The sequence below is a fragment of the Eublepharis macularius genome, chromosome 13 (genome assembly GCF_028583425.1).
Source record: "Eublepharis macularius isolate TG4126 chromosome 13, MPM_Emac_v1.0, whole genome shotgun sequence".
Lineage (NCBI taxonomy): Eukaryota > Metazoa > Chordata > Lepidosauria > Squamata > Eublepharidae > Eublepharis > Eublepharis macularius.
Genome location: NC_072802.1, coordinates 17,100,779 through 17,127,234, shown reverse-complemented (window position 1 = coordinate 17,127,234; position 26,456 = coordinate 17,100,779). Strand labels below are relative to the sequence as shown.

The 26,456-nt window shown below is 41.6% G+C and overlaps 1 protein-coding gene across 2 annotated transcripts in view; it reads right to left on the bottom strand.

The window, feature by feature from the left end:
* TENM1 (teneurin transmembrane protein 1) overlaps window positions 1-26,456 on the bottom strand; it is a 468,106-nt gene that overhangs the window by 253,871 nt on the left and 187,779 nt on the right. For both annotated transcript variants that reach the window (XM_054996443.1, XM_054996444.1), the window contains one exon: window positions 5,765-5,917. In XM_054996443.1, the coding sequence (XP_054852418.1) occupies window positions 5,765-5,917 (153 nt within the window). The remainder of the gene's footprint in view (window positions 1-5,764; window positions 5,918-26,456) is intronic.

Here is a 26,456-nt window from a genome sequence, read left to right as displayed (position 1 = left end):
GGTGTGAATGAACAAAAGAGGAAATGGCCTTAACAAGTTTTGGTGGGCTTTGAATGCCCCAGGAACTGAACCTGTGGGGTAAGGCACTACAACTCCCAAGATGCACTTCTCTTAAAACTATAGGCATACATTCTAGTCTGGTACATACTGATTAATATAGTCAGCTTGCTGCTGGAACAGTACAATAAAGATTTGGGAACAGGATGTGATCTTGTTAATATTAGGAAGTAATACATACAGGCAGGACTTTTTTTCTGGGAAAAAAGGTGGTGGAACTCAGTGGTGGAACTCAGGACCACACAATGATATCACTTTGGGTCAGCAGGAACAAGGGGAGAGTTTTTTAAAGTTTAAATCGCCCTTGGTGAAAAGGGTCACATGGCCAGTGGCCCCACCCCCTGATCTCCAGACAGAGAGTTTAGATTGCCCTCTGCGCCACATCTAAACTCCTCTCTGTCTGGAGATCAGGGGGCGGGGGCCACTGGCCATGTGACCGTTTTCAAGAGGTGCCGGAACTCTGTTTCACTGTGTTCCCGCTGAAAAAAAGCCCTGCATACAGGGTGGTCTCTGCTCCTTGGAATTGCTCAACTTTGATCAGAAGCTGTTCACAAACAAAACTGAGTTTTGTTTTCTGGAACTGCAAGTACATTCTTCTGATCAAAAGCAAAGATTTCCATAGTCGGTCTCAGGTGGCTTCAGCATTGCTTATCCTGACACTCCTAATACTAGTAGCATCTGTCGAAGATTTTACATTGTGCTAGTATCTTAATGATGACAAATGCATCAACGTAATCTTACATTGCAATTCAGCTAATGGATATTCTAAAGAATTGAACACCCGTCCACTATGTTAAATTGTGAATTCTGTAATGTTTGAACTGAATGTTCAGTTGCAAGATTGCTTTTTTAAAAACAACAACAACAACAACTTTCTCTTCGTAACTCTTGTAACATCTTCGTCATTGAAGTACGATGCTGCCATCAGTACCAACTCATATATAAACACATTCTTGAGGTCTGTTTCACACACCATTGCAGAGTACATAAAGCTAGAGTAAAATGGGATGATGTTAAAGTTCTCACCAACTCCAACATTAACACATTTCTTTATTATGGATGTTTTTAGAATGTTAACTATAATAACTGTTTTATATATTTTAACCTTTATGTATTTTGTAATCTGCCCTGAGCCTGCTGGAAATGTGGGGAGGGCAGAATAAAAATCGAAAATAAATAAATAAATAAATAAATAAATAAAATTATTATTATAACTATTACTATTATTTGTTGAAGCCTTCCGATCAGCTGCTTTCATAATTTTGCTACTGCATCATCTACATTTACTTCTGCTTGGCATCTTTCCCCCAGAAATGATGGTACCATAGCACCAAAGAGATCATCAATAGGAGTGACAGGCTTACTGGATATATTAGTCTCTCCTGCATATTTTCCCTATTGTTGAAATATTAGAGCTATAGCTAATATTAAAGTAATATATCCACACGTTCTCTCAAATATGTTAAGAAGCTATTTCCATATATCCAAAATCCTACCTTTGGACAGAACAAAAAATATAACCCTACTTTTGTAGGCATGGATTAGGTTATTTTCCTGCTTTGGTGGATCAGGCGGACACCATCTTGAATAGTTTGAGACAGGCGATGGAATAAAAAATATTAAATCTACTGCAGCCTGTTATGCACCATACTATGCTAGGTTAGAGCCAAAGCCTGATTCTAGCTGTGGAACTATCACTAATGTTTTAGTATTTCTTGAGTATGTAGAAGTTGGCGTTCAACTAGTTTTAGCCATGGTTTCAATTAACCATTGTAAAGGGATTTTTCTGACCCTTTACGTATATGAGCTATATTGAAACTGAATTCTGACACAAGAGGCAAAGTCTGTCTCAGTGGGCATATTCCTTCACTCAGATTAAGTTGCAGGTCATGGTGGCCCTACAGTAAGGAAGGAATGTCAACAATTTCTCTTGTTTTCATTTTTTGCAATCAAGAATTAGCCTTGAATAAGCAGTCTCTCAGGTTCTATACCCATAACAAAAAGTGTGGCTCCAGACAATTATCATGTTTATACTACTACAGTAATAGATCCAGAGGAGTTAGCCATGTTAGTCTGTAATAGCAAAATAGAAGAGTCCAGTAGCACCTTTAAGACCAACCAACTTTACTGTAGCATAAGCTTTTGAGAACCAGAGTTCTCTTCGCCAGATACATGGAGGGTATGAAGAAACTGGTCAGATATATATAGGTGGTGAGGGGAGGGGGGAGCAGATGCAATCAGTAGCTTCTGATAATGGGATCAGTTTGCTTCTGATAATGAAATCAGTTACTTCTGATAATGAGATAACCATTCATACCATTCATTCGACTGAGTCAAATTTACGTATGAGTTCCAATTCAGCAGCTTCCCGTTGGATTTTGTTTTTGAAAGGTTTCTGTTGAACTATGGTGACAGAAACCATAGGGCTTAAAGGACACCATACTTCAACAGAAACCTTTCAAAAACAAAATCCAACGGGAAGCTGCTGAATTGGAACTCATACGTAAATTTGACTCAGATTAATTAAATCATGATTTCATGTGATTTTTGAACAGAGTCAACATAGGAACTTGATATTTATGTATTTGAGGCCACAAGTCTTGAACAATCCTTCATAGTCATCCCTCATATCTGTTAAGCAAAAGTGCCGGGGTTCCAGCCCTGGCCAGTACAGACTCACACAGAATGGAGAGTTAGCTGCCTGACACCCATTACTGCCTTCAAATGAAGTGGCACTTCCTACTGATGCTAGCTAAGAAATCCTTCCTGACACCTTTGACCGGCCTCAGAAGCTCTGGCAACCAGCCCAGACACAGCGCTCATCTTTGTGTCATCATGAATTGACTCAACAAGGGAAAAATAAGCATGAACTTTGTGGAACTCAGGCTCTGTTGGCTGTGAAGATCAGTTGTGAATCAGAAACGCAAAGGGAGAGGGGAGGGGTCAGTTCTACATTAGATAGGTTTTTCGCACACATACACTGTTCTCCTTTGCTTTGAGTGAAAACAGTGTATTTTAACTGTAAAGCTGGGGACATCCTTAATGTGGTTACTTGGTAAAAAAACCACTGGTGAGGTGTGCAGTATTTAGAGATGGGCACGATCTGCATTACGATCGAAAAAAACCCACGATAATGGCGATCGCGCGATCATGACCTGGCAGATCATGATCATCCATGGCCAACGATCCAGCGCTCAGGAGAGGCCTGGATTGTTGTGATCGGGCTCGGATCGGGGATCCAGACACTCAGGCGCCAGCAATCTATTCCCCTGGCAACGGACCCAGGGGAGAGCCTGAGCTCTGTTTGCCCTCCTTCTGTCGCCCTGGAAACCCGAATGGAAGCCCAGCTTTCCTTGATCAGCAGGGCTTCCTTCCAACCACGGAGCAGCAAAGCAGTCACAAGCTGGGAGAAGACATCCAGGGGAGGAAGGGGGAAAGGGGTGTTCTGTAGCCATGGGCACTCCAATCTCATCCCTGCAAATCCTGATAGGCAGCTCTGACAGCCAAACACAGATCTCCTGTGTTGCTGAATGGGACCTGAGGGAAGGCAGCTCGTCACCGCCTCCCCGTGCCCGCCAGGCCCGGTGGCCGCTGCCAGCACCCACCATTCATGTATCACTGGGAATACCAGCGCACTCCAGTTTGGCCTGGCAGGCTGGCACATGGAGGGTGCCGCTGGCGAGCAGCCAGACCCCCCACCCCCTGAGGGGAGGCGGCTCGTCACTGTCTCCCCATGCCTGCCAGGCCCGCCGGCTGCCACCACCACCCACCTTCCCACATAGCTGGGAATAGCAGCGTGCCCCACTTTGGCCTCCACAATCCACGGATCAGGAATGGGAAATGCTTGGTGTGGATCGTTAATTCGGGATTGTCGCTGACGCCGATCCACGATCAGCTGGATCGTTAATTTTTTTTGGATTGTGCCCATCTCTAGTAGTATTCTCACTTTATCATGCCAGGAAGGTGTCAGTGTTGGCGAGCTCTCAGTCTTTACCGTAAGTAGAAGGTAGTTCCCAGGTCTTTGTTCGTAAGACTGCTCTTATGTACCCTGGATGATCTCTTGTGGAGTGGAGGGGGGGGGACTTCATGGGAAATTGTTGTCCTAATTTGGCCCTATTTTTGCCTTCAGAAATGTTGTGTTATATTCATACTAGTGTTAAGTTGCTAGTATTGTCATTCACCAAGAGGCATTGCAGACTCCCCACGGTCTTCATTTAATGATCTCTACTGGCTTTGGGCTCTTCCATCATGCCCCAAAACTTCTTTTTCTCCCCCTCCCCATTTTATGCTTAACATTCAGTCTGATGAAGAGTTTTGAGGAGCTTGCGTTTTGCAAGACGGTGCTTGATCCTCATAAAGAGGGGTTATACTATTACAGTTTTCAGATTCTTGCCCCCCTCTACCATACCAAAACAGCAACCTACAATTTTTATCATTCTCTGGGCTCTCTGGAAGTGAAATGTACAAGTAAGGAAAGAGATGTAGCATGACTGTAATGCCTATAAATACATGTGCATGAACACTTAGCTTGTATAACATAGCCGCTGAGCATTTGGGGCCCGATCCTGCCACAAAGACACCTGAACCCACTGATGATGGTGGGCCAGAGACCCCCAAACTCCAAGCAGCCCCCAAACTCCAAGCAGGGCTAGAAGAAACCACCCCTGACTGCTGCCATCTTGAGGCACTACCCTAACTCCCTCAGTGGCTCCAGATGCCACAGCTTGGCCTACTGGGAGAAGAGGCTGGTGCCATGGTAACCCACGCCAAGAAGGGAGGTGTGTTCCTGAGAGACTGACGGCAAGTCTTGTAGAGCCAGGAGCAAGGGGGTGGAGCTTTCAGGGGCTGTGAGGAGGCACTCAAACCTTGTCAGCTCCGGGCCAAAGTGGATGCCCTGGCCTGGTCTCATGACACACACAAAGGGGAAGAGTGACAGTGACTGGGAGAAGAAGCTGGATGTAGCAAACCCCTTTCTCCTTTTGTGCATGGGCCTTCTATATCTCTAATCAAAAGGACAGACTTTTTGTTTTTTATATCAGTGCAGGGTAGGCGAAAATAAAACAACCTGTATTAGGTGGATCTAGGGTTGCCAGGTCCAGGTTGGGAAATTCCTGGACTTTTGGGGGGTGGAGTCCGAAAAGGGTGGGGTTTGGGAGCAGAGGGGCCTCAGTGGGGTATAATGCTATAGAGCCCACTCTTCAAAGCAGCCATTTTCTCCAGGGGAACTGATTTTTGTCACCTGGAGATCACTAGTAATTCTGGGAGATCTCCAGCCACCACCTGGAGGCTGGCACCCCTAGGTGGATCTGAGGCTTTAGGAATGTTTAATCACTGGGGCACAAACACACCGACACAAGCAGTTATAATTGGCAAGATAATAGAGGAGTTGCAAACGTGTCTTTATTTCTACCTGAGCAATGTTAGAGGGGCTATAATAAACTCTTTTACAGCAAATGGCAGTCAAAATAAACAAAATGTAATGCGCTTTAACCCCCTATCGCAAATTAGCCATCTAATTTCGATATATCAGCTCTAGGGGCCTACCCTATACATCCACATCCCAAAAACCTACATTAACAAGAAGGGGGAAATGCAATATCATGATATATCCTTTTGATAATTAAAAAAAATACTAAGGAGAAATTGCCTTAATTTAAAAACAAAACAAAGGAAGACACTCACTGCATAGAGAAAGATAGAAATGTACCTTTCCTTTCAGTTTTATCTGAAACTTTTCCTCCAATGGGCGAGTAAGTCGTATCCATGGTCTCTGTGCCTTTGTTTCCCTTACTGACTCCGTTTTCATACAACTGCCCTTCCACAGGCTGGAGTTGCCAAGTTAGGCCAAACAAATGTACTGCTATTAAAAAAAGAAGAAGAGGAAAAAAAGAACACCAATTAATTTATGCCTACATTGTGGCACCTTTATTATACAAAGAAAGAAGGCAGCCGGGCCAGCTTTTGCAGAAGTCAATTATTATATGCCTGTGTTTGGAATAAATTGGAATTCTAAGTATGCTAATTTCACCTTAAACTAAATGTTTAATTAGTTTCCACACATTTTTTTGGAGATGAGCCAATACTGGATGATGAATTTCTTCAGCAATTAACAGAAATGCTTGCTATTCAAAGGACAATCGTTTTGGAAGTAAAATACTGCATGGAAAGTTACAACACTGTATCTATGAGCACAATCAACATCCTGCTAGATTCTTCCCATTTCCCCAAACTGGGAGAAGGTCCTGGGGTAATTGGGCTGATTGAGGAATTATGGTACCTTTTGGAGTATTTAGGATGACTCAAGGAGGCAATTTTTCAGGGCAGCAGATCTACTATCCCACATCATATCGGTGATGGGGGAACTCACCACACATTCCCCATGGTGTTTTACTTTCCAGTGAATGTATTCTTTCTCTCTCTGTCACAGACTTCAAACCTGCTGATTTCTCATACATACTAACATGTGCAGTCCCCTCTGCTAGAAGTGGATATATCCCATGTTCTCCAAACTCTGATGGGTTCTTGAGTAATATAATTATTTGGGGATCATCTCTGAAAACAGACCCACATTCCCATCATGTGCTACTTCTGGCAAACCCATGGTCTCTTCACATTCCCCAGACACCAGCTCCAGAGGAGTACTCAACTTTGAGTCTTTAAAGCCTAGCTTCTGCATTTTCTATGCAATTCCAAGCTAGAATAACATTTTGTGCAGAAGAAAAAAATATTTTGGACACAAGAAGGACTCCCGTCACCCCAACGGCATATATCCCTTGCTCGTACAAGTTGTTTTTCACCCGTCTCAGGTTCTGGATCATTGTAAATACAAGTTGTGGATCTGGGATGGGATGGGACGGGAAGCAGAGGGGCATCGAGGCCTGTTGCACATGGTCCTGGCTTTGACACTTTGGCTACCCCTTCTTCTGTCATATCACTGTTGTTACATGTCTGCAGCTCCAGTGCTCCTGAGTCAGAAAATGTTGAAGACCCCTGATCTAGACCAAAGCGTGTTGCAAGCAGAGAGCCAAAGCAAGGGAAGCTCCTTGCTGGAGTAAAATAAAGACTTTATTGCAATGCATTTATTTAATTCTAATATTTGTCATAAGGTGACACAGTCACACAGGCCATGTTTAATTAGGTTAGTCTTTCAAACGAAACATTCTGAGCTGGCACATGCAAATATTGTGTACCTTTTGAACAATGAAAAGCAACAAAAGGTTGCCAAGCTAGTGAGACCCAGGAGATAATTTGTTCCCCAATCTAGGTCTTTATTTTAATGGCTGCATTATTTCCTTTTAAAAATGCAAGTAAATGAGACAAACTCCTCTGATCTAATTACTTTTGAATTAGTCAATCGTATTTATTTGTTCAAAGGTCATCACAAAATGTTGTATGTCCCAAAGCACAGAAGTAGACAAGAACCAGATAATCAAAAGCAGACAGGATCAGCAGGGCCATACTGAGATTAAAATGGAATGGAGATGGAATCAGAAGAATTATTAATATAATGGAATACTATTCCATTATAATCCCATTTCATAGGCATCACCTTGAAATGTCACCACATTGGAAAGCCAGAACATGTACAGCCATGTGGATGATACAGAATACTCCAGTTTATCATCTTTGATCTTTTTCTTGTTCTTGGGATTCTTCTCAGCCTCCTACCATGCAAGCGCTGTTTCAAGAATACCAAATGGAACTTATCCCCTCTGAAGTCCCGCTCTTCAATAAAGCAGTCCCATTAACCTCAGATGTCAACAGCTGAGCATAATACTCCAATATAGACTGTGTATATATAGCAGCCATCAAGCATTAGTGTAGTGGTTAAGAGCAGCAGGACTCTAATCTGGAGAACCAGGTTTGATTCCCCACTCCTCCGCTTGAAGCCAGCTGGGTGACCTTGGGTCAGTCAGAGCTCTCCCAGCCCCACCCACCTCACAGGGTGATTGTTGTGGAGATAATAATAACAACATACCTTGTAAACCACTGAGTGGACGTTAAGTTGTCCTGAAGGGTGGCATAAAAATTGAACGTTGTTGTTATCACTAACAGTCATGTTTGGCATACCAATGTGTTTCCTGCTTCTTCTCCAAAATGCCTCTTCCTCAAAACAAAGAGCCAGTTTTGGTCTTCCTGTACCTCACTGGAGCAGGAGGTAGTTCAGAAGACAAGGTGAAAATACCACAGGAGGCATCACCTTTGCAGGGAATGCCCCATTGAAAATAGCTGCCCCCATAATAGGAGGAAGCTTGGCTTGCAAGTACAAATATTTCGTAAGTGACTCCCATAGAAGCCAGTTTTTGATTGGTTCTGCCTCCCACAGCAGCCAGTTTGAGGTCGTATCCACTAGCTTTTCTCAAAATTCCAAAAGTTCTTACATTTCAACAACGCTGAGGACCCCGGTTATATATTATCCCTGTCTCAACATTCTTTATCCCATCCCAAGTTCAACAAATACCATTATATGACCAGCTGAACATTAAGAAGACAAAAGTAATGACTACCGAGGAATGACACAATTTTAAAGCTGACAATGAGGAAACTGAAATTTTTCAAGATTTTCTATTCTTTGGCTCAATCATCCACCAAAAGGGAGACTGCACTGAAGAAATCAGAAGACTGAGATTTGGAAGAGCAGCTGTGAGGGAGCTAGATAAGATCCTTAAAGATAAAGATCCAAACTATGGTATTCCTCATTGCCATGTATGGATGTGAAAGTTGGACAGTGAAGAAAGTTGACAGGAAGGAATGTGGTGCTGGAGTTTTGCGGATACCATGGACAGCCAAAATGACAAATAAGTGGGTACTAGATCAAATCAAGTCTGAATTCTCCCTAGAAGCTAAAATGATAAACCTGAGGCTATTGTACTTTGGTCACATTGTGAGAAGACAAGATTCTCTGGAAAAGTCAATAATGCTTGGAAAAGTAGAAAGCAGTAGGAAAAGAGGAAGACCTAAAACGAGCCACGTCCTCCAGTTTGCAGGATGTGAGCAAGTCTGTTAATGAGAGGATGTTTTGGAGGTCTTTCATTCATAGGGTCACCATAGGTTGGAGGTGACTTGATGGCACATAACACACACACACACAAACCACTTGGAAGGAAGCTTACTAATAGTCCAAGTAAACTCTATGTCCATATGATCCTTAGTAGGGAAGCTGACATCCTCCTTCCAATCTCTGCCTCTCTCCCATTCTCTTCACTCTCTTAATTGTATCAAGGAAATCAAGTTTAGGCAGCATGTTGCCTGGTAACCCACTTTTTGTAGATGGCACATGATTCTTTTCACATATCTCAATCTATTGATGAGGCTGCCACTCTTCTTGCATCAATTAGTACAAGTGTTTTCCATGCACAAGCCTTAAGGAAGAATAGTGAACCTTATTAGGTGGTGGCGGGCATGCGCTGCCGCTGACAGCCTCTTTATATTCTCACAATTCAACAGGCAAAGACATTTCACACACAGCTAGAAGTCCAATACATTCACACTCAGCCAAAGGAACTATCCTCCACCATGGCATTTAAAATACCAGTCAATGCTTCAGAGTAATGTTTGACTTCCCAATCCATGACATTTCCTGAATCTGCGAGAATCAGGTTCTCAGGATCAGGTGGATAAAAACACTATTTACCACCTTGGAAGCGAAGTTCATTTCATAGATAGCTTCCAGGTAAACACAATCTTTTTTTTTTTTTGAAAAATTTTTATTGGGTTAGAATCCATTATTTCCACATTTACATTCAATTTTCCCCAATTTTTTCATCTCTAACCCCCTCCCTTTCCCCCCCTTTTTGTTGACTTCCAACAGCTTTCCAACCCTTTGTCCCCTTTCCCTTACTTTTATTAGCTTCCTCTATCTAAAACAAATATATATTCTCCATTATTCTAAGCAGTACATCCTTAACTATTTTTAACATTATATGCCCAAACTGTAAGCCTTTGTTTCCATCTTAGATAAACAATTTATCCCAATTTTTCAATTTCAGGTATTTCTATATATCATAAACCATATAGATCATACATTCGTTTATATCAAACAATTTGACTTATTCTCTATATATATTACTCATTCTATCTTTTTATAATAGTTCTATATATCTCTCCTCACGTAGTCAATCAATTTGACCCATCTATATCTTCAGACATTCAGTTTGGTACAAAACTTGTCAGAAAAAAAAAGAAAATATTGTTAGTTAATCGCTCCTTATATTTAGTCCTTATAATTAATTATTTTCTCTATGTTCTGTTTGTTAACCTATGTATATCTATATATATGTCAATCTATTAATCTGACTACTTATTAATTCACATTTATCTCTTCTCCCCCCGGTAAAGTCTCCCCCCTCTACTTCAATACTTCAGTAGTTCTCAAACTGCCACAGTTTTCCTCCCACCTCCCATTTCTTCTCCAGGTATTGTTTCAGCTTCTCCCAGTCTGTGTTGAACTGCCCTGAGTCCAGATCTCTCAATTTTCTTGTCATCTTGTCCATTTCAGCCATATACAGCAATTTGTAAGTCCAATCTTCAATAGTTGGCACTTCTTGTACTTTCCATTTTTGCGCATACAAAAGTCTAGCTGCTGCTGTCATATAAAATATCAACGTCCTGTGTTGGGCTGGAATTCCCTCCATTCCCAAGTTCAGTAGCAGGAGTTCTGGGTTCTTATTAATTTGAAATTGTAAAATTTCACTCATTTCTCTTATTATTTCCCCCCAGTACTGCCTGGCTACCTCACACGACCACCACATATGATAGAAGGAGCCCTCATGCTTCTTACATTTCCAGCATTTATTAGAAGTATTCAAATTCCCTAGCGCAATCTTCTTTGGTGTCATGTACCAACGATAGATCATTTTATAAATGTTCTCTTTGATATTAATACATGTCGTTGTCTTCATTGTAGTTTTCCACAAGTATTCCCATGCCTCCATTGTTATTTCTTTATTAAAGTTTATAGCCCATTTCACCATTTGTGTTTTAACTATCTCATCCTCGGTATACCACTTCAACAGTACTTGGTATACCTTGGATATTCTTTTCTTATCTTCTTTAAGAAGGGTCTGCTCTAGTTCCGAATTCTCTATTCGTATACCTCCCTTTACAGAGTCCGAATTATATAAGTCTCTGATCTGTCTATACTGGAACCAATCGTAGTTAGGTGATAGTTCCTCTTGTGTCTTTATTCTAAGTTTGGATGCTTCAGTTTTAGTTATTTCTTTATACGTTAAACATTGTTGTTCATTATCAACAGCTCTCGGGTCTATCACCTCATATGGAACCACCCACAAAGGGGTTCCTTCTTGTAGATAAATTCTGTACTTCTTCCAGATTATGTATAGACTTCTCCGAACAAAGTGATGCAGGAACATCGAGTTGACCTTTACTTTGTCATGCCATAAATATGCGTGCCATCCAAATATTTTTTTATATCCCTCTAGGGCTAATAGTTTCTTGTTCTTTAATGTCATCCATTCTTTCAACCAAACTAGGCAGATTGCATCATGATAAAGTCTCAGATTGGGCAGTTGCATTCCGCCTCTTTCCTTTGCATCTTGTAAAACTTTCACTTTCACTCGAGGCTTCTTGCCTGCCCAAACAAAATCTGATATTTTCCTCTGCCATTTTTCAAATTGTTTGGAGTCTCTGATGATTGGTATTGTCTGTAGCAAAAACATTACTCTTGGTAACACATTCATCTTAACTGCTGCAATCCTGCCCAACCATGACAAATTCAATCTATTCCATTTAATCAAGTCTCTCTCTATCTGAGTCCATAGTTTTTCATAATTGTTTTTGAATAGATCTATGTTCTTTGCAGTTAATTCGACTCCCAAATATTTCACTTTACTTGTTACTTCACAATCCGTTATTTCCATTAACAATTGTTGTTTCTGCTTAGTCATATTTTTGCATAATATCTTTGACTTCTTTTTGTTAATGAAGAAACCTGCCAAGTCTCCAAACTCCTTGATCTTATCTATCACTCTTGGCATGTTCTCCAATGGGTCCTCTACAATTAACATTATGTCATCCGCAAATGCTCTGACCTTGTATGAATAGTCCTTTATTTTTATTCCACGAATTTCATCATCTTGACGTATTTGTATCATCAGAATCTCCAATACTAAAATGAACAACAATGGAGATAACGGGCAACCAGGTAAACACAATCTGATGTCCTTGACATAAGTGGGACACCTGAGCAAAGGGGCAGAAGAAGCAGGTGGAAAGGGGGATGGAGGAGCATCTCCAAATTTCTCCACTAGGGGTTCGGCCAGGCTATTGATAAAATCATCTTTGAAGCAAGTCTTTATAACATTCCTCAGTTCTCCATCAACAAGGTATTTTGAATTGGATCCGGAAACATATGAAATCTGACAAAAAAGAAAAGCAAGGAAATAAACCCCTCACTGCTAGGTTATGTTGAAATGATAGTATCATGATGCTCTTATCAACATCTCAGTCGTTTAATTAGCAGTTCAACAGTCCCATTTTATGCAATGGCAAACCATCAAAGTGCTAGACTGAGGGCTAAGATTCCAGCTCAGAGGCAAGAAGACACCCAGGAACTGAGCTAGAGGATTCCATTTTATTAAACTGTTGTAGAAAAAGAGCTGCCATTACAGTGGTATGTGGTGTATGCATGCAAACTGGGCCGTTTCCAGATGGCTTACCTTCACCCGGGACATCGCACCTCGTTGCAGGGAAAATGCAAAATATCGCATTTTCTCGCATGAGTTTTGCGCGACGTCACGCAAAATTCGCGCGAGGAAATGTGATGCATTTTCCCTGCAATGAGGTGCGACATCTCAGGTGAAGGTAAGCCATCTGGAAATGGCCCTGATATAGTGGTAGAGTTACGGTGGTAAAAATGGAGTCTTCAGATGACAGATGGTGGAACACATTTTTTTTAAAGGTCTCTTTGCCTGCATCCTGTTTATTTATTTTTTTTATTTTATTGAAACTGTATAACACAAAAAACATTACAAAACACATAAAGTCAAAATTAGTTAACAGATAACAATGAAGCAAACAACAACTTATTAAAATACAAGAAGTTATAAACTAATTAATTACAGCTTATAAGGAGAGTATTCTTACAAGATCTAACATAATGATGACTCACATATTAGCATACTTATGAAAGAGTTTTAGGCCAGGTAAAGAACTGTTACTTTCAAGATATTCAAAGAATGGAAACCATTTCTCTATAAAATTTGTAGTTTTTGGAAAGTGTTCTACTTGATAAATTTTATCATGTAATTTTTCTGAGATAAAGAGATCCCAAATTTATGTGTACCAGATGTTAATTGTAGGGCTGGATTTCAATTTCCATAGAGTAGCTATTGCACTCTTAGCAGCTACTAGTAAAGTTGCTATCAAGTCTTTCCTTAACTTGGGTATATGGGCTTGGTATGTGTCCCATTGGTCTAAGAGAAGAATTTCTGGAGACAGTGGAACTTCGTATCCTGTTATTTGTCAAATTTATTTTAGGACCTCTTTCCAAAACAATTCTATGTATTGGAATCTCCACCAGCAAGGAGTAAAATTCCCTTCCTCTCCACAGTTTTTCCAATAGTTAGGTGAAGTTGAGGACAAGATCTGGGATAATTTGGGGGGTGGTTATGTACCATCAGTTATTTTATAAGTTTGTAATTTAGTAACAATTGACTTTGAGGTATAGATGTTGGATGATCAGATTCGTCTCCACTTTTCTGTAGACAACTCAATTTGACAATGGAACTCATTTATGAAGAGCAAGATTCAGTCCAGTAGGACCTTAATGACCAACTAGATTTCCAAGCTATGAGCTTCTGAGAATCGAAGCTCAGAATCCCCCATGTAAACAAATGCCAGTAGAAAACTAGCAAAACAAGGAAAGGGCTGAAACAGAAACTTTTTTTCCTGAGGTGCTAGTATAATATTTCTTGCAGGGAGAGGGATTCTTGTAGGGAGAGAGGAAGGATAGCAAAATGGTCTCCCACCAACAGTGAGGAATAGTACTGTCTTGTCAATCTCCTTGGGATCATAACACCTAATTTTGCTTACACATGCAGACAAGGCCTACATGTATAAGCAAAATTAGGTGCTAGGTCAAGAGGATGCTAGCTGAAAATGGTAAGAAGCAGGGCTCATTTGGAGGGGGAATGTGCCGGAACAGCATTCCTGTATATCTGAAAAGAGGTCATGTGGGTTTTGGCCCCGCCCATATGATTCCTTTTCCTCCCCACTGCCTCCCCTCCAAAGGAGGGTAAGCTGCTTTAAATTCATTCTGCTGCTTTATTTTCCTTCTTGAATAGTGAGTGAGTGAGTGAGTGAGTGAGTGAGTGAGTGAGTGAGTGAGTGAGTGAGATCAAGCCAGGCTACTGGGCCTGGGTCTCCAAAGGAGGGTAAGCTGCTTTAAATTCATTCTGCTGCTTTATTCTCATTCGTGACTCGTGAGTGAGAGTGAGTGAGTGCAAGCCTGGCTACTGGGCCTGGATCTTCAAAGAAGGGTAAGCTGCTTTAAATTCATTCTGCTGCTTTATTTTCATTCTTGAATAGTGAGTGAGTGAGTGAGTGAGTGAGTGAGTGAGTGAGTGAGTGAGTGAGTGAGTGAGTGAGTGAGTGAGTGAGTGAGTGAGTGAGTGAGTGCAAGCCGGGCTAATGGGCCGGGATCTCCAAAGCAGGGTAAGCTGCTTTAAATTCATTCTGCTGCTTTATTTTCATTCGTGACTCGTGAGTGAGAGAGTGAGTGCAAGCCAGGCTGCTGCGGCTGGCTCTCCAAAGGAGGGTAGGCTGCTTTGAATTCATTCTGCTTTATTTTCATTCGTGAATCGTGAGTGAGTACGTGCATGCAAGCAGGGCTGCTGGGGCTGGCTCTCCAGAGGAGGGTAAGCTGCTTTGAGTTCATTCTGCTTTATTTTCAGGAAATACCTGGAGATTTTTGAGGAAAGGGGCCTGAAGGGTTGGTGTTGCCTTCTGACACACTTCCGGTGATGTCAGGGGGTGTGGCATATACTAATGAGTTATGCTAATGAGTTCCTGCAGTTCTTTTTCTATGAAATGACCTCTGGTAAGAAGGAAGTTATATAGATTCAGCCAAGTGCTATAGAATGCTCTCACTCAAGAAACTTCTTCCCTTTACATTTTTTTTGGTAATAAAGTTCCACTAATTTGGAAACTGAGGTCATATTGCAGTTGTTGAGAGCCAGTGTGATATGCAATTAGTGTGTCAGAATTGGGATCTGGGATAACCACATCAAATCTCCACTCTGCCATGAACCCTGCTGGGTATCCTTGGGCCAGTCACATGCTCTCAGCCTAGCCTACCTCTCAGACAGAGAATAAAATTGAGGAAGGCAGGATAAAAATCTAATACTTAAATATTTCTATTCTTTATTTTTTACATGACTTTTACATTCTCTTTCATTGATTTTAAGGCATTTGTATATTATTACTGTTGCTATTGTTATTACCTTGTAAACTCTGCTGAAAAGTGGTTAATATTAATAATAAGCAAGTGAGGCAATAAGTGTGTGGGGCAAAGACTGGAGACCTTTTTCATTTGCCTGGAAAAGAATACCTCTTTAGGGCTAAATTGGTCAGAATGCAGCCCTTCACTGACATCCTTTTCCAGCCAAGTGAAGTGAGCTCTTAGTTTCTTTGTGATAAGGATCAACCAGAGTCTTTCAGCTCACAAGTCTTCCCTCCTCCAATCTCACACAGCTTGCAGATTGAAGATTTCTTGGCTTGCATTAAACCAACATTTATTGTGACATCCGAAGGAGGCAAAACGACAAAACACACTTTTGTTCTCTTGCCCACCAACCAGGATTCTAAGGGAGAAATAAAATGTGTTTAGAATCATGATTAGAGATGGGCACAAACTGAAATATGAGCCAAAGTTCGTGATGAACTGGGCCAGTTCAGTTTGCGTACCGGTGCTTGGTCAGAGCCCATTTCTGACGAACTGCCACGAACTTTAGGCTGGTTCGTTTGTTTTGTTTTTTGGTTTGTCACTGCAGACAGCCTGGCACCGATCAACCAGTTTCCTAGGCAACAGGGGATAGACTTCCTGCAGACCTTCTGCTGGCCCGGAAGTGATGGTTTGCTGACTTGGATGTGATGTTTTCATGAACCAAATGTACCAGTTCGCGAACTGGGGCAGGTTCGTGAAAGTTCATGGTTCGTGGTTTGTGAAATGCGATGAACCACGAACTACACGGTTCCGTTTCCCCCCCGGTTCGTGCCCATCTCTAATCATGATATGCAGGGGGAAAAGAACATAACACAGTTTGGTGTTTCACCTGCACTGAACATCATGACAGACTGCAATTTGTTTCAAATCTGAAAGGCTTCAGGAGCAGAGAAAAAAATCTGATCCATGGAGTTGCTCTTTTTTCTCTCAGTTCTATCAGTAAAATGCTAATGCTCTAGCATAGGTAGGAGTCCTGTTCTCTTCCCAGAGGAAACCCTGCTCCTCCATAGCTTAGAGGTCTGTAGGTTATTTCAAAAGCAGCTACTTCAAGCAGTAGGTAGTCAATATCTATAGTAATTCCAGTCAGGCACTCTCAGAGGTTCAGAAAGGCCTGGGCCACTTCCAACTTTTGAGGCATCCAGCTATAATAAAAAGTTCTTAAAAAGATTACCTAAGTTGCAGAACTTAGCAAATGTCAAAAATGTAACAAGTATTTTAATGTTTAGACACTCCCCCCCAAACTTGAGACCTAGGCCAGCTGGCCTAGGTGGGGGGATGGCAGGGACTTTCCAGGGTGCACGGGATACTTGTCCCTGCACAATGATGTCACTTCTGGCACAACCTGGTGTTGTGCTATGGCCAATTCTTTAGCACTTGGCCAAAAGCACAGTGCTTTTAGCCAAAATCACTACATTTGGGGCAAATGCGAAAGAATTGGTCGTGGTGCAATGCCATTTCTTCCAGGTTGTGGGGGAAGTAACATCATTGGGGATGACGATCGCACGCTCCCCCATTTCACAAGCCTGCAATCCTCCCATCAGCTTAGGATCGGCAGGGAACAGCCTGAATTACATGGAGTTTGACCACCACAAGCGGGCAAATGGTAAGCCTATAAGTGGCCGTCCTGCCTAGATGACACTCCTGTGAATAACCCAGATTATAGAGAAAAAAATCAAGACTAAGAGAAATGAGGCAGACTTTGAATCCCCAGTCCGCGCTCTGGTTCACGTATATTCCTATAGCTTCAGTCCACCTGCTAATGCAAAATACCAGCCCCACAGTATAGTTTGATTTAACCTGTCAAGCTTTTAAGCTAGTTGAAAGAATACCAAGAATGGGCAACTCTCTTTACCATCACAAACAAAATCTATTGCTGTCAAAGATAAGGAGGCAGACTGTGTTTATTTTTTTAAAAAAATGGAAAAAAGAAAATGTAACAATACTATAAATATATTTGAATGAGTCCATTTCCCTTTTGCTGTTTTCAGGACCAAGAAGCAACAGTACGAACTAGATATGGAGACACAGATTGGTTTAAGATCAGAAAAGGCACCAGACAAGGCTGTGTTCTCTCCCCATTCCTCTTCAACTTATACGCAGAAGTAATCATGAGGAAGCTCAACCTGGATGAGATGAACATTGGGGTAAAGGTCGGTGGCAGAACAGTCAGCAACCTGCGATATGCAGATGAGACTACACTGCTAGCAGAGAAGGCTAAAGATCTGAAGACTCTGATCATGAAACTAAAGACAATAAGTGAAGTAATGGGGCTTCAGCTGAACATCAAAAAAACAAAGATCATGACCAACACTAACAAACGAGTCCATATCAAGATAAACAATGATGAGATCGACGTGGTTGACAACTTTGTCTTCCTAGGTTCACAAATCAATAACAGGGGTGACTGGACACCTGAAGTAAAGCGGCAAATCACACTTGGATGTTCAGCAATGGTCAGCATGGATTCAATCTGGAAATCCAAAGATGTCACAATAAGCACCAAGCACCGACTGGTCACAGCCATTGTGTTTCCTATAACAACCTACGGATGTGAGACATGGACCTTAACAAAAATGGACAGGAGAAAAATTGACTCATTCGAACTGTGGTGTTGGAGACGACTCCTGAGGATCCCTTGGACAGCAAAAGTAACAAACCAAGCTGTCTTGGAACGCATAAAACCTGACATGTCTCTGGAGGGGAAGATTACAAAGCAGAAGCTCAGCTATTTGGGCATGTAATGCGGGCCAACTCACTAGAAACATCAATGATGCTAGGAATGGTGAGTGGAATGAGGAAGAGAGGAAGACCAAAAACCCGCTGGCTGGATACCATCATGAAAGACACTGGACTGAACATGAAGGAATTGAAAGAAGCAGTCAGAGACAGAAAGGCCTGGAGGGATACGATCTACAGAGTAGCCAAGGATCGGACACGATTAAATGGCTAGGATTGGATTGGTTGGTTTTCAGGAGATTGATACAGAGGCACCTGACCCCATTCCTAAATGCCTTTTTCTACTCTAAAATTTTAGGTCTCGGACACAGATACAGACAAACCACCTCTCCCCTGCTTCCCAGAATGCTCTCTGTCCTCCGGTTACTCAGACTACTATGGAACACCAGCTAAGATCAATGAATAGATGCATCACACAGTGTATCAGCTGAAGACTCAAACTACGTTCAACAGCCCTGAATCTTTTTTTAAAAAATATTTTATTAAAACAGAAGACAGCATTGGACTGGAGAAAGAATATCAAAAGCAAACTATGTAATAGAAAGTAACATTACACAGTAAGTACATCAAAAACAAAATATGAGAACCTGCAAAGGCCCTTGTCACTTTACAATAAAGAATGTGGCAGAATGGGGAAGATGCCCATGAAAGAGTTCCCAAAAGTCCACCTCTCATTTTAGGACACAATTTCATTGCTTTCCATTGGGGCATTTGGGCGACAGGCATCACACTGGCAGTGCATCATTACATTGTGTTGTTTGTGATGGAAGTGGGAAGGGAGGGACTTAGCTCATCTAGATAACACTATTTATCTTACGATTTGTATCATACGTTTGGACAATGGCTCTGAAAAATCCTACAAGGTTTTTGAGGTTTTGTGGCAGTTTGGAATATGTGTGTGTGTTTGCAGATTACATTCTAAAAACAGGATTAACCCACCAACTGCAACAAAGCCAATGATTAAATTGAATTTATTCTTATCTACCTTCTGTGTAAGCACAGCTTGTCAACTTGCGTTCTGCAAAGTTTGGCAGTCAACAAAGTGTGAGTGTTGGCTGAAACACAAGCAACTCTCTATAGTGGATTGGTGAATAACAACAACCAAACGAAGTGCTGCATGTATGCTTGAAGCCTATGCACAACATCTTCTAGGGGAGGAACAGAAAGAACAGAAATGTCAAGAACTTTCAAATGAACAACCTGGACCAAGCGTGTCCCCATTTTGCTTCCTATGGGCATGTTTTTGGCATTAGCATCTCATACTAAACTTTCCAAAAGTCTGGGAATTATAATTGGCAAATGCTATTATAGCAGGTGATTCCTGAAAGTGAAAAACAGATTGGCTGATCAAGGTGGATTGGATCCATACCATAACTCCTCTCTTTTTCCATTAATCTCCAGCTACAAATTAAAACACAGCCTATTCTTCTAAGAAGATGGCAGAAAATGGCTGAAGAGATCAGCCTGTTATCCAGCTCCAAATAATTCCAGCTAAGATATTCCTTCCTCCCCCAAACGCTTGACATTTGGAACAAGGAAAACGAGCGGCAGATCTCTGCCAAGCCACTTAAGAATCATTCTGTCCCAAGGGGAGGACAGAAATGACAGAATGGTCAGTCAGACAAGCTGACTGAAGAGGCAAAAACATATATTTAAGCCATCGATTTGACTGTCGCAAGCATGGAACGCAGCTACTGGAAACGAAGTTCCCTGTGTGACATACATATTCTTGGTGTTTTTATTGTACATTAGGGAGTACCTTTTTAACAGAGTGGTGATCCATAACTACAATCACTCAGTCAGTCAATAATTGAAAGGAGATGTACTAATTTGCAGAACACATTTCCCCCCCTTACATGACCCACCACTGTGGCAATTTGTGATGAAAGGGCAGAGCACATCATCATTGGTTTTTAAGGAGAAGACAGTGGCTCTGGCTAGATGACCGCTCATGTCTTATCTCTGTGTAGTGATCTGAAAAATGGCCACATAATTAGTGTGCTGTAGGGCAGGAAGGGTTGAACTTGGTGTGCCTGAGAGTTCAAGAAGGTCCTACTCAGCTATGGCCAATGAGTATCTCCCAAGCCTAACTCACCTTGATTGGCTGTGAGAATAAAATAGGAAATAGGTCCTCTCTCCTGCTTGTTGATGTAGAAAGGTACTAAACATTTGCATGTCTCCCAACGTGGCATCCTTGCAATGCAAACATAAAACATACCTTTTGTGATGCATGGAAGTCCACTGGCAGGTATGGCACCCTCAGCCGTTGAGTGATGGTACAGCAAAACAAAGACCATCCTTACTTGGGAAGCAAGTTCTATCTCTAGGACTGCGTTAGAGTCAGAGCATTATATATCGAAGGGGGTCAAGAATAATTTCTCTTTCTCTCTTGCAAGATGGACACATGAAAGAGATTTAAACTACACAAAAGTACAGTTCAGAGAAAACACCTTACCCAAATGGGGGGTTGATCAACCAAGTAAGGGGCTCAAGGAACATGCAGAATTACTTTTCTTAGATACTTTTAGGAAAGCCTGGGTAGAGATTTGGGTTTGGCACAGCATATCTTGCCTGAGTTATGGAATTGGATTGAAATAGGTTGTCTCCAGGATTTCTCGGTATCCTGATTGGCATCCAGATTGACAGATTTAAGAATTTATACACAATTGCATCTTATCCAGACGCAATTCTGCCAAGCACAACACTGCTTTGCATATATAATTGGCTGATCTCAAACTTCAGCTATTCGGTCCTCATGAATCACTGCCATCTACCAAAGCCAGCTGTGTACAAGTCACACAAGGTAACCCCTGCTTGTAGACACCCTCTGATGCCTGTCTCTCTCTTTCATCGGACATGGGCCCAGTCAGGCGAGCAGAAATACCCCACTTTCAAGACTCTGGCATCCCAACTAGATTTGCCCAGACCTCAAGACTCACCACCTTCTGTCTCATCAAGCTATGGACTGCTGGCTCCTGGCAATTTAGCTTCAAGGTAATTAAAAAGATGGCTTTTCTCCTCAAATTTGGTCATGCAGGGATGAATTAGAGTTTATAATACAAGCTAGAATGCCGATTAGTGTTTGGACCAGATAACCATTAAAAAGTAAGGCAATTTCACTGTAGCAAAGAAACGTTGCTAAGAAGCAGAGAGAAAAATGGTGGGAAGCAGAGATGGGCATGAACCAGAAAATAACCGAACCATGCGGTCCGTGGTTCATCACATTTCACGAACCAAGAAATTTCACGAACCTGTCCCAGTTCACGATTCGGTTCATTTTGGTTTGTGAAAAATGCCCCTTCCAGGCCAGCAAATCACCACTACCAGATCAGCAGAATGTCACTTCCGGGTCAGCAGAAGGTCTGTATGAAGTCCATCCCTTGTTGCCTAGGAAACTGATTGATCAGCACCAGGCTGTCTGCAGTAATGAACTGAAAAGCGAACCAAACAAACCAGCCTAAAGTTCGTGGAAGTTCGTCAGAAATGGGATCTGACGAACTGCTGGTTCATGAACCATGAACCGGCCTGGTTTATCACAAATTTTGGTTCATATTTCGGTTTGTGCCCATCTCAAGTGGGAAGAGCACAGAGGCCAGCTACAACATCATGCACAGCCTTTATTTTTCTCTTCCTGTTCGGTATCATAAAGCTTTGGGGTGGCCAGAGATGCAAGCATGAGTCAAGGAGTTTTGGGGCCATAGTTCACAGCCAGTGCCTTCAGATGAGCCAGCTCCTGAATCCTGCAGCAAACCAAGACAGTTTGTTGTTTTTGTTGTTATTCTTTATATTGCATTTATTCATCTATTTATTTATTGCTGTTGTGTGCCACTAGAGACTCCAGTCAATGAAAGACTGTGGATCCTCGGGAACAGGGAAGGAAAAGGAGTTAGAGGGGAAGATAGGCAATCAGACTCCTCATATATGGCCTAGCCAGGAGCAAAATTAGTGATAACAAAACAACAACAACAACAACATTTGATTTATATACCGCTGTTCAGGACAACTTAATACCCACTCAGAGCGAATTACAAAGTGTATTGTTATTATCCTCACAACAATCACCTTGTGAGGTGGATGCGGCTGAGAGAGCTCTAAGAGAGCTGTGACTGACCCAAGGTCACCTAGCTTGCTTCAAGCAGAGGAGGAGTGGGAAATCAAACCTGGCTCTCCAGATTAGAATCCTGCTGCTCTTAACCACTACACCAAACTGGTAGGCAGGTTATTTTGGGTATACAGTAGGTTGGGAATTCATGAGAGTTTCAAGGCAGGATCCAGAGATCACCTAACCTTATGTCCTGAGTCTGAATCCAGGGGTGACTGGACTGGTGAAGTGTGGGGATTGCCCTGGTGAAGTTCACACTTCAGATATTTCTGTCATTGTGGTGGTAAAGGTAGCAGCCTAGGGATCAGATATCCCAGGGTTTAGTGAGTCTTTCCCAGATTAAATCAATCCACCTCTCTCACCAGGAGAAACAGCCTGGTCAGCTCTGTAACCCTGTGGGTGGAGGTGACGCCGTAATATTTCAAAGTTTTTCTACATGAGGCATCTTACACGAGGACATTCAAGTGTAGGGAGACACAATGTTAGCCAGGAAGTGTAGTTTAAAAAGACAGAGCCAAAGATTCTATCAATTTCAGCCTTCTACAAAGATTGCTCCTCCGAAGGTTTGTTCATTTCATCTTCGCTTCCCCAAAGGCTCTGTGAAATTCACCTCCCCTTTGCGGAGGCAAAAATGAAATTAAAAAAAAAGCCCTGAGGAGCGATCTCTGTGGGCTCTATGTAGATACATGAAATTGACAGTGCCTTTGTCTTTGTCTTTTTAAATTATGCTTCTTGACTAGCATTGCGTCTCCCTACACTTGAGCGTCCTCACGTAAGATGCCTCATGTATCTGACTGGGACACAGTTCAGCTGTGAAAAGCGAGAGGCTTTTACAACATCTTACTTGTCAAAGAAAACAAGCCTTTAACAATTCTGTGGAAGAGACAATGAATTTTTATTAAAGGAAGGTGTCTGTGTGAGTCCAAAGGAGGAGGGAGGAAGTACAAGTCACCTCAGAAAGCAGTGCTGCCTTCCCCAGATCCACTAGGTAATTTCAATGAATAACCCAGCTGTCTCAATAAGTAGCCTTACTGACCCCTTATAACTAAATGTTTATTAAATGTTCAAGATTTTCTATCCCTTGGCTCAATCATCAACCAAAACGGAGACTGCAATGAAGAAATCAGAAGAAGATTGAGACATGGAAGAGCAGCTGCGAGGGAGCTAGATAAGATCCTTAAAGATAAAGATCCAAACTATGGTATTCCCCATTGCCATATATGGATGTGAAAGTTGGACAGTGAAGAAAGTTGACAGGAAGAAAATTGATTCATTTGAAATGTGGTGCTGGAGGGGAGTTTTGCGGATACCATGGACAGCCAGAAAGACAAATAGGTGGGTACTTGATCAAATTCTCCCTAGAAGCTAAAATGACAAGACTAAGGCTATCGCACTTTGGTCACATCATGAGAAGACAAGATTCTCTGGAAAAATCAATAATGCCAGGAAAAGTGGAAGGCAGTAGGAAAAGAATACATACAACGAGATGGCTGGACTCAATCAAAGAAGCCACGTCCTCCAGTTTGCAGGATGTGAGCAAGTCTATTAATGATAGGACGTTTTGGAGGCCTAGGCTCACCATAGGTCGGAGGCAACTTGACAGCACATAACATCTGCAGCTAGCCAATCAGTGAGATTCTTTTGCTGGACTCTGGGGAAAGTTTACGAGGGGCAGAAAGGAAAATAAGAAAGAACTAACCCCGAACATATTCAGCACAAAAAAGGGAGACTCTTTCAATACCTATTAATCAGATCTGAAGGCAAGATAGAAAAAACAAAGACCAAAAGACCTCAGTATCCTGTAGAAACTCAGCAATGTGTTCATGGACAAGAGCATAAAGACTGGGCAATTGGATCCTGTGGGTTCGGGCACAGCGTAGTGCTTTTCACTCAAGGAATTGCTGTACCATTCATTCATATTACACCTGCCCTTTGATTCCTCCTGGGACCATTTTTAGCTGTATGGATTGAGTTAATGATTGAGTATTCTCCTCTGTTCTAGCATGACACTTTCTGAATGACATCAACAAATGATTCAATATTATGAATCAATACAGAATGACCAAGCCTTTTCTATCTTCCTTTAGATGAACACGATAAAGGTTAACGAAAATGAGGGAAATGAATTAAAAGAGCAGAAAAGAAACCGGCAATAAACAGTAGAAAAATTAAATGAATTTTTTTTTAAGTACCTTGCATGAAGGCTCCTGTGACCTGCATTGCCTCCTACGTGCCTAAAGCACGGGGGAAAGTTGGACCTTAATTGGAGCCTCCTGTTATAAGCAGACGGCTGCCTGCGGCGACTGGCTGGAGAGGGACACCTAGGAGCTGCATCACGGTATGGCTCCTAGGAGCAACCCAGGGTCCTGATTACATTGATTTTGCTAATGCCTCTGCAGTAATAATAATGCTTTTGCATTCTTGCTGTTGGAAGTTAAACATACAATAATTTAGTTTTCAGCTGTTGGATGCGACTGCTTAATTCTTCCTCCTCTAGCCATGTATTTTCCTCTGTGAGGGGGGGGGGGAAAGCAGCTTGGGCAGAGAGGACTGAGCAGCAACAGGATCTGGAAAGAAAGGCTTAGAACAGGCTCTGAGGACTGCATTTGGCCCTGGGTATTAAGCCCTCAGGTTCCACATTAGCGACATGCTAGTGTTGACCTGGCTGGGCGACTCACTTTCTATGTACAAATAAGCACATACAAATCACTGCTGGACTCAGCTTTCAATTTTGCATCAGACAACTGTAACATACTTGAATTACTTCCATTAATTTTGTTTCAGGTGGGTAGCGGTGTCGGTCTGCAGTAGAAAAGCAAGATTCAAATCCAGTAGCACCCTAAAGCCCAACAAAATTTTCAGGGTATACGAGTTAAAGCTCCCTTCCTCATAGAGAACTTTGACTCTTGAAAGCTTATACCTTGGAAATCTTGATGGTCTTTAAGGTGCTGCTGGACTCAGATCTTGCTCTTCCATTAATTTAGTAAATCTTTGTTAGCAACCCCATTTTCAGGAAACCAACCGACTGCTTATTTAGATTGGTCAGGGTCTTTGCATGTAACAAAACTACCACAATTCCTTTCGGAAACATTTCTAACTCATCATAGCCTTATATTGCCCTGCTTTGGGGCAGACGGTCGGCTCTTACCTCTTATTTCAAATGCCCCGTTTGCAAACTTCAGAAGCTTACTTAGTGGCCCGTAACTATGAATTATTCCATGCAAACTATGAGTCAATGTGAGACCAGCAATACTGTGTGTCTTGATTCCAACAACAACAACAAACTTTATTAGCCAGAGGCCATCACATTCTTGAAATCAATTCAAAATTACATGATTGCACATCAGGGAGACACACGCCATTTTAAAATAAATATTTAAAAGGTACATATTTCAACAAATTACTACCTTTAAAAAATTACTTATAAAATTGATCAGTCCTAAAAGCATAATTATTTGGCAACAATATAAACTTAAAATATCCAGGCAATCATTAAAATTGCAGCTTACTATAATTTACATAATATAAATACCTAAAATTCAAATTACCTTATATTATCAAATTATAACAATACTTATCTAGGATTCTGCACACTAAGCCAGGATTTCCTCCTATTAATGACCATCCAGCCATATTTTGCCACTTGGAGCGTCATTTAGCATCCTTTTCCTATTCCAGTCTGCTAACATGATTGTAATATAGTTTTTTTTCTCTTTTCCCCCAGAAGACCATCAATTATAGGTTTGATATATATTTCCCTAATATAATCATATATTTTACACTCAAAGAAAACATGTAATAGGGACTCAACACTCCCATTTCCATATAGGCACAAACATGTGTCTTGATTCAGTGGGACCTGGATTGCATTTTAAAATGCGGAAGTGACAACAAAATCTTTATTACGCTATCAGCATTTTCTAGCCTTCTATGTTATTCACTTGAGTGGCTTCTTGAACTGATTCAGAGGAGTTCTGTTCCTTCTGGTTTAATTATTCTTTTTATGGATGAGATGGTTTGTTACACTGAACATCAGAAGTTTGGATGTGCAAGGAACTGATAGCTTTAGTCAATGTATTTCTTATACAGGTATCTCAC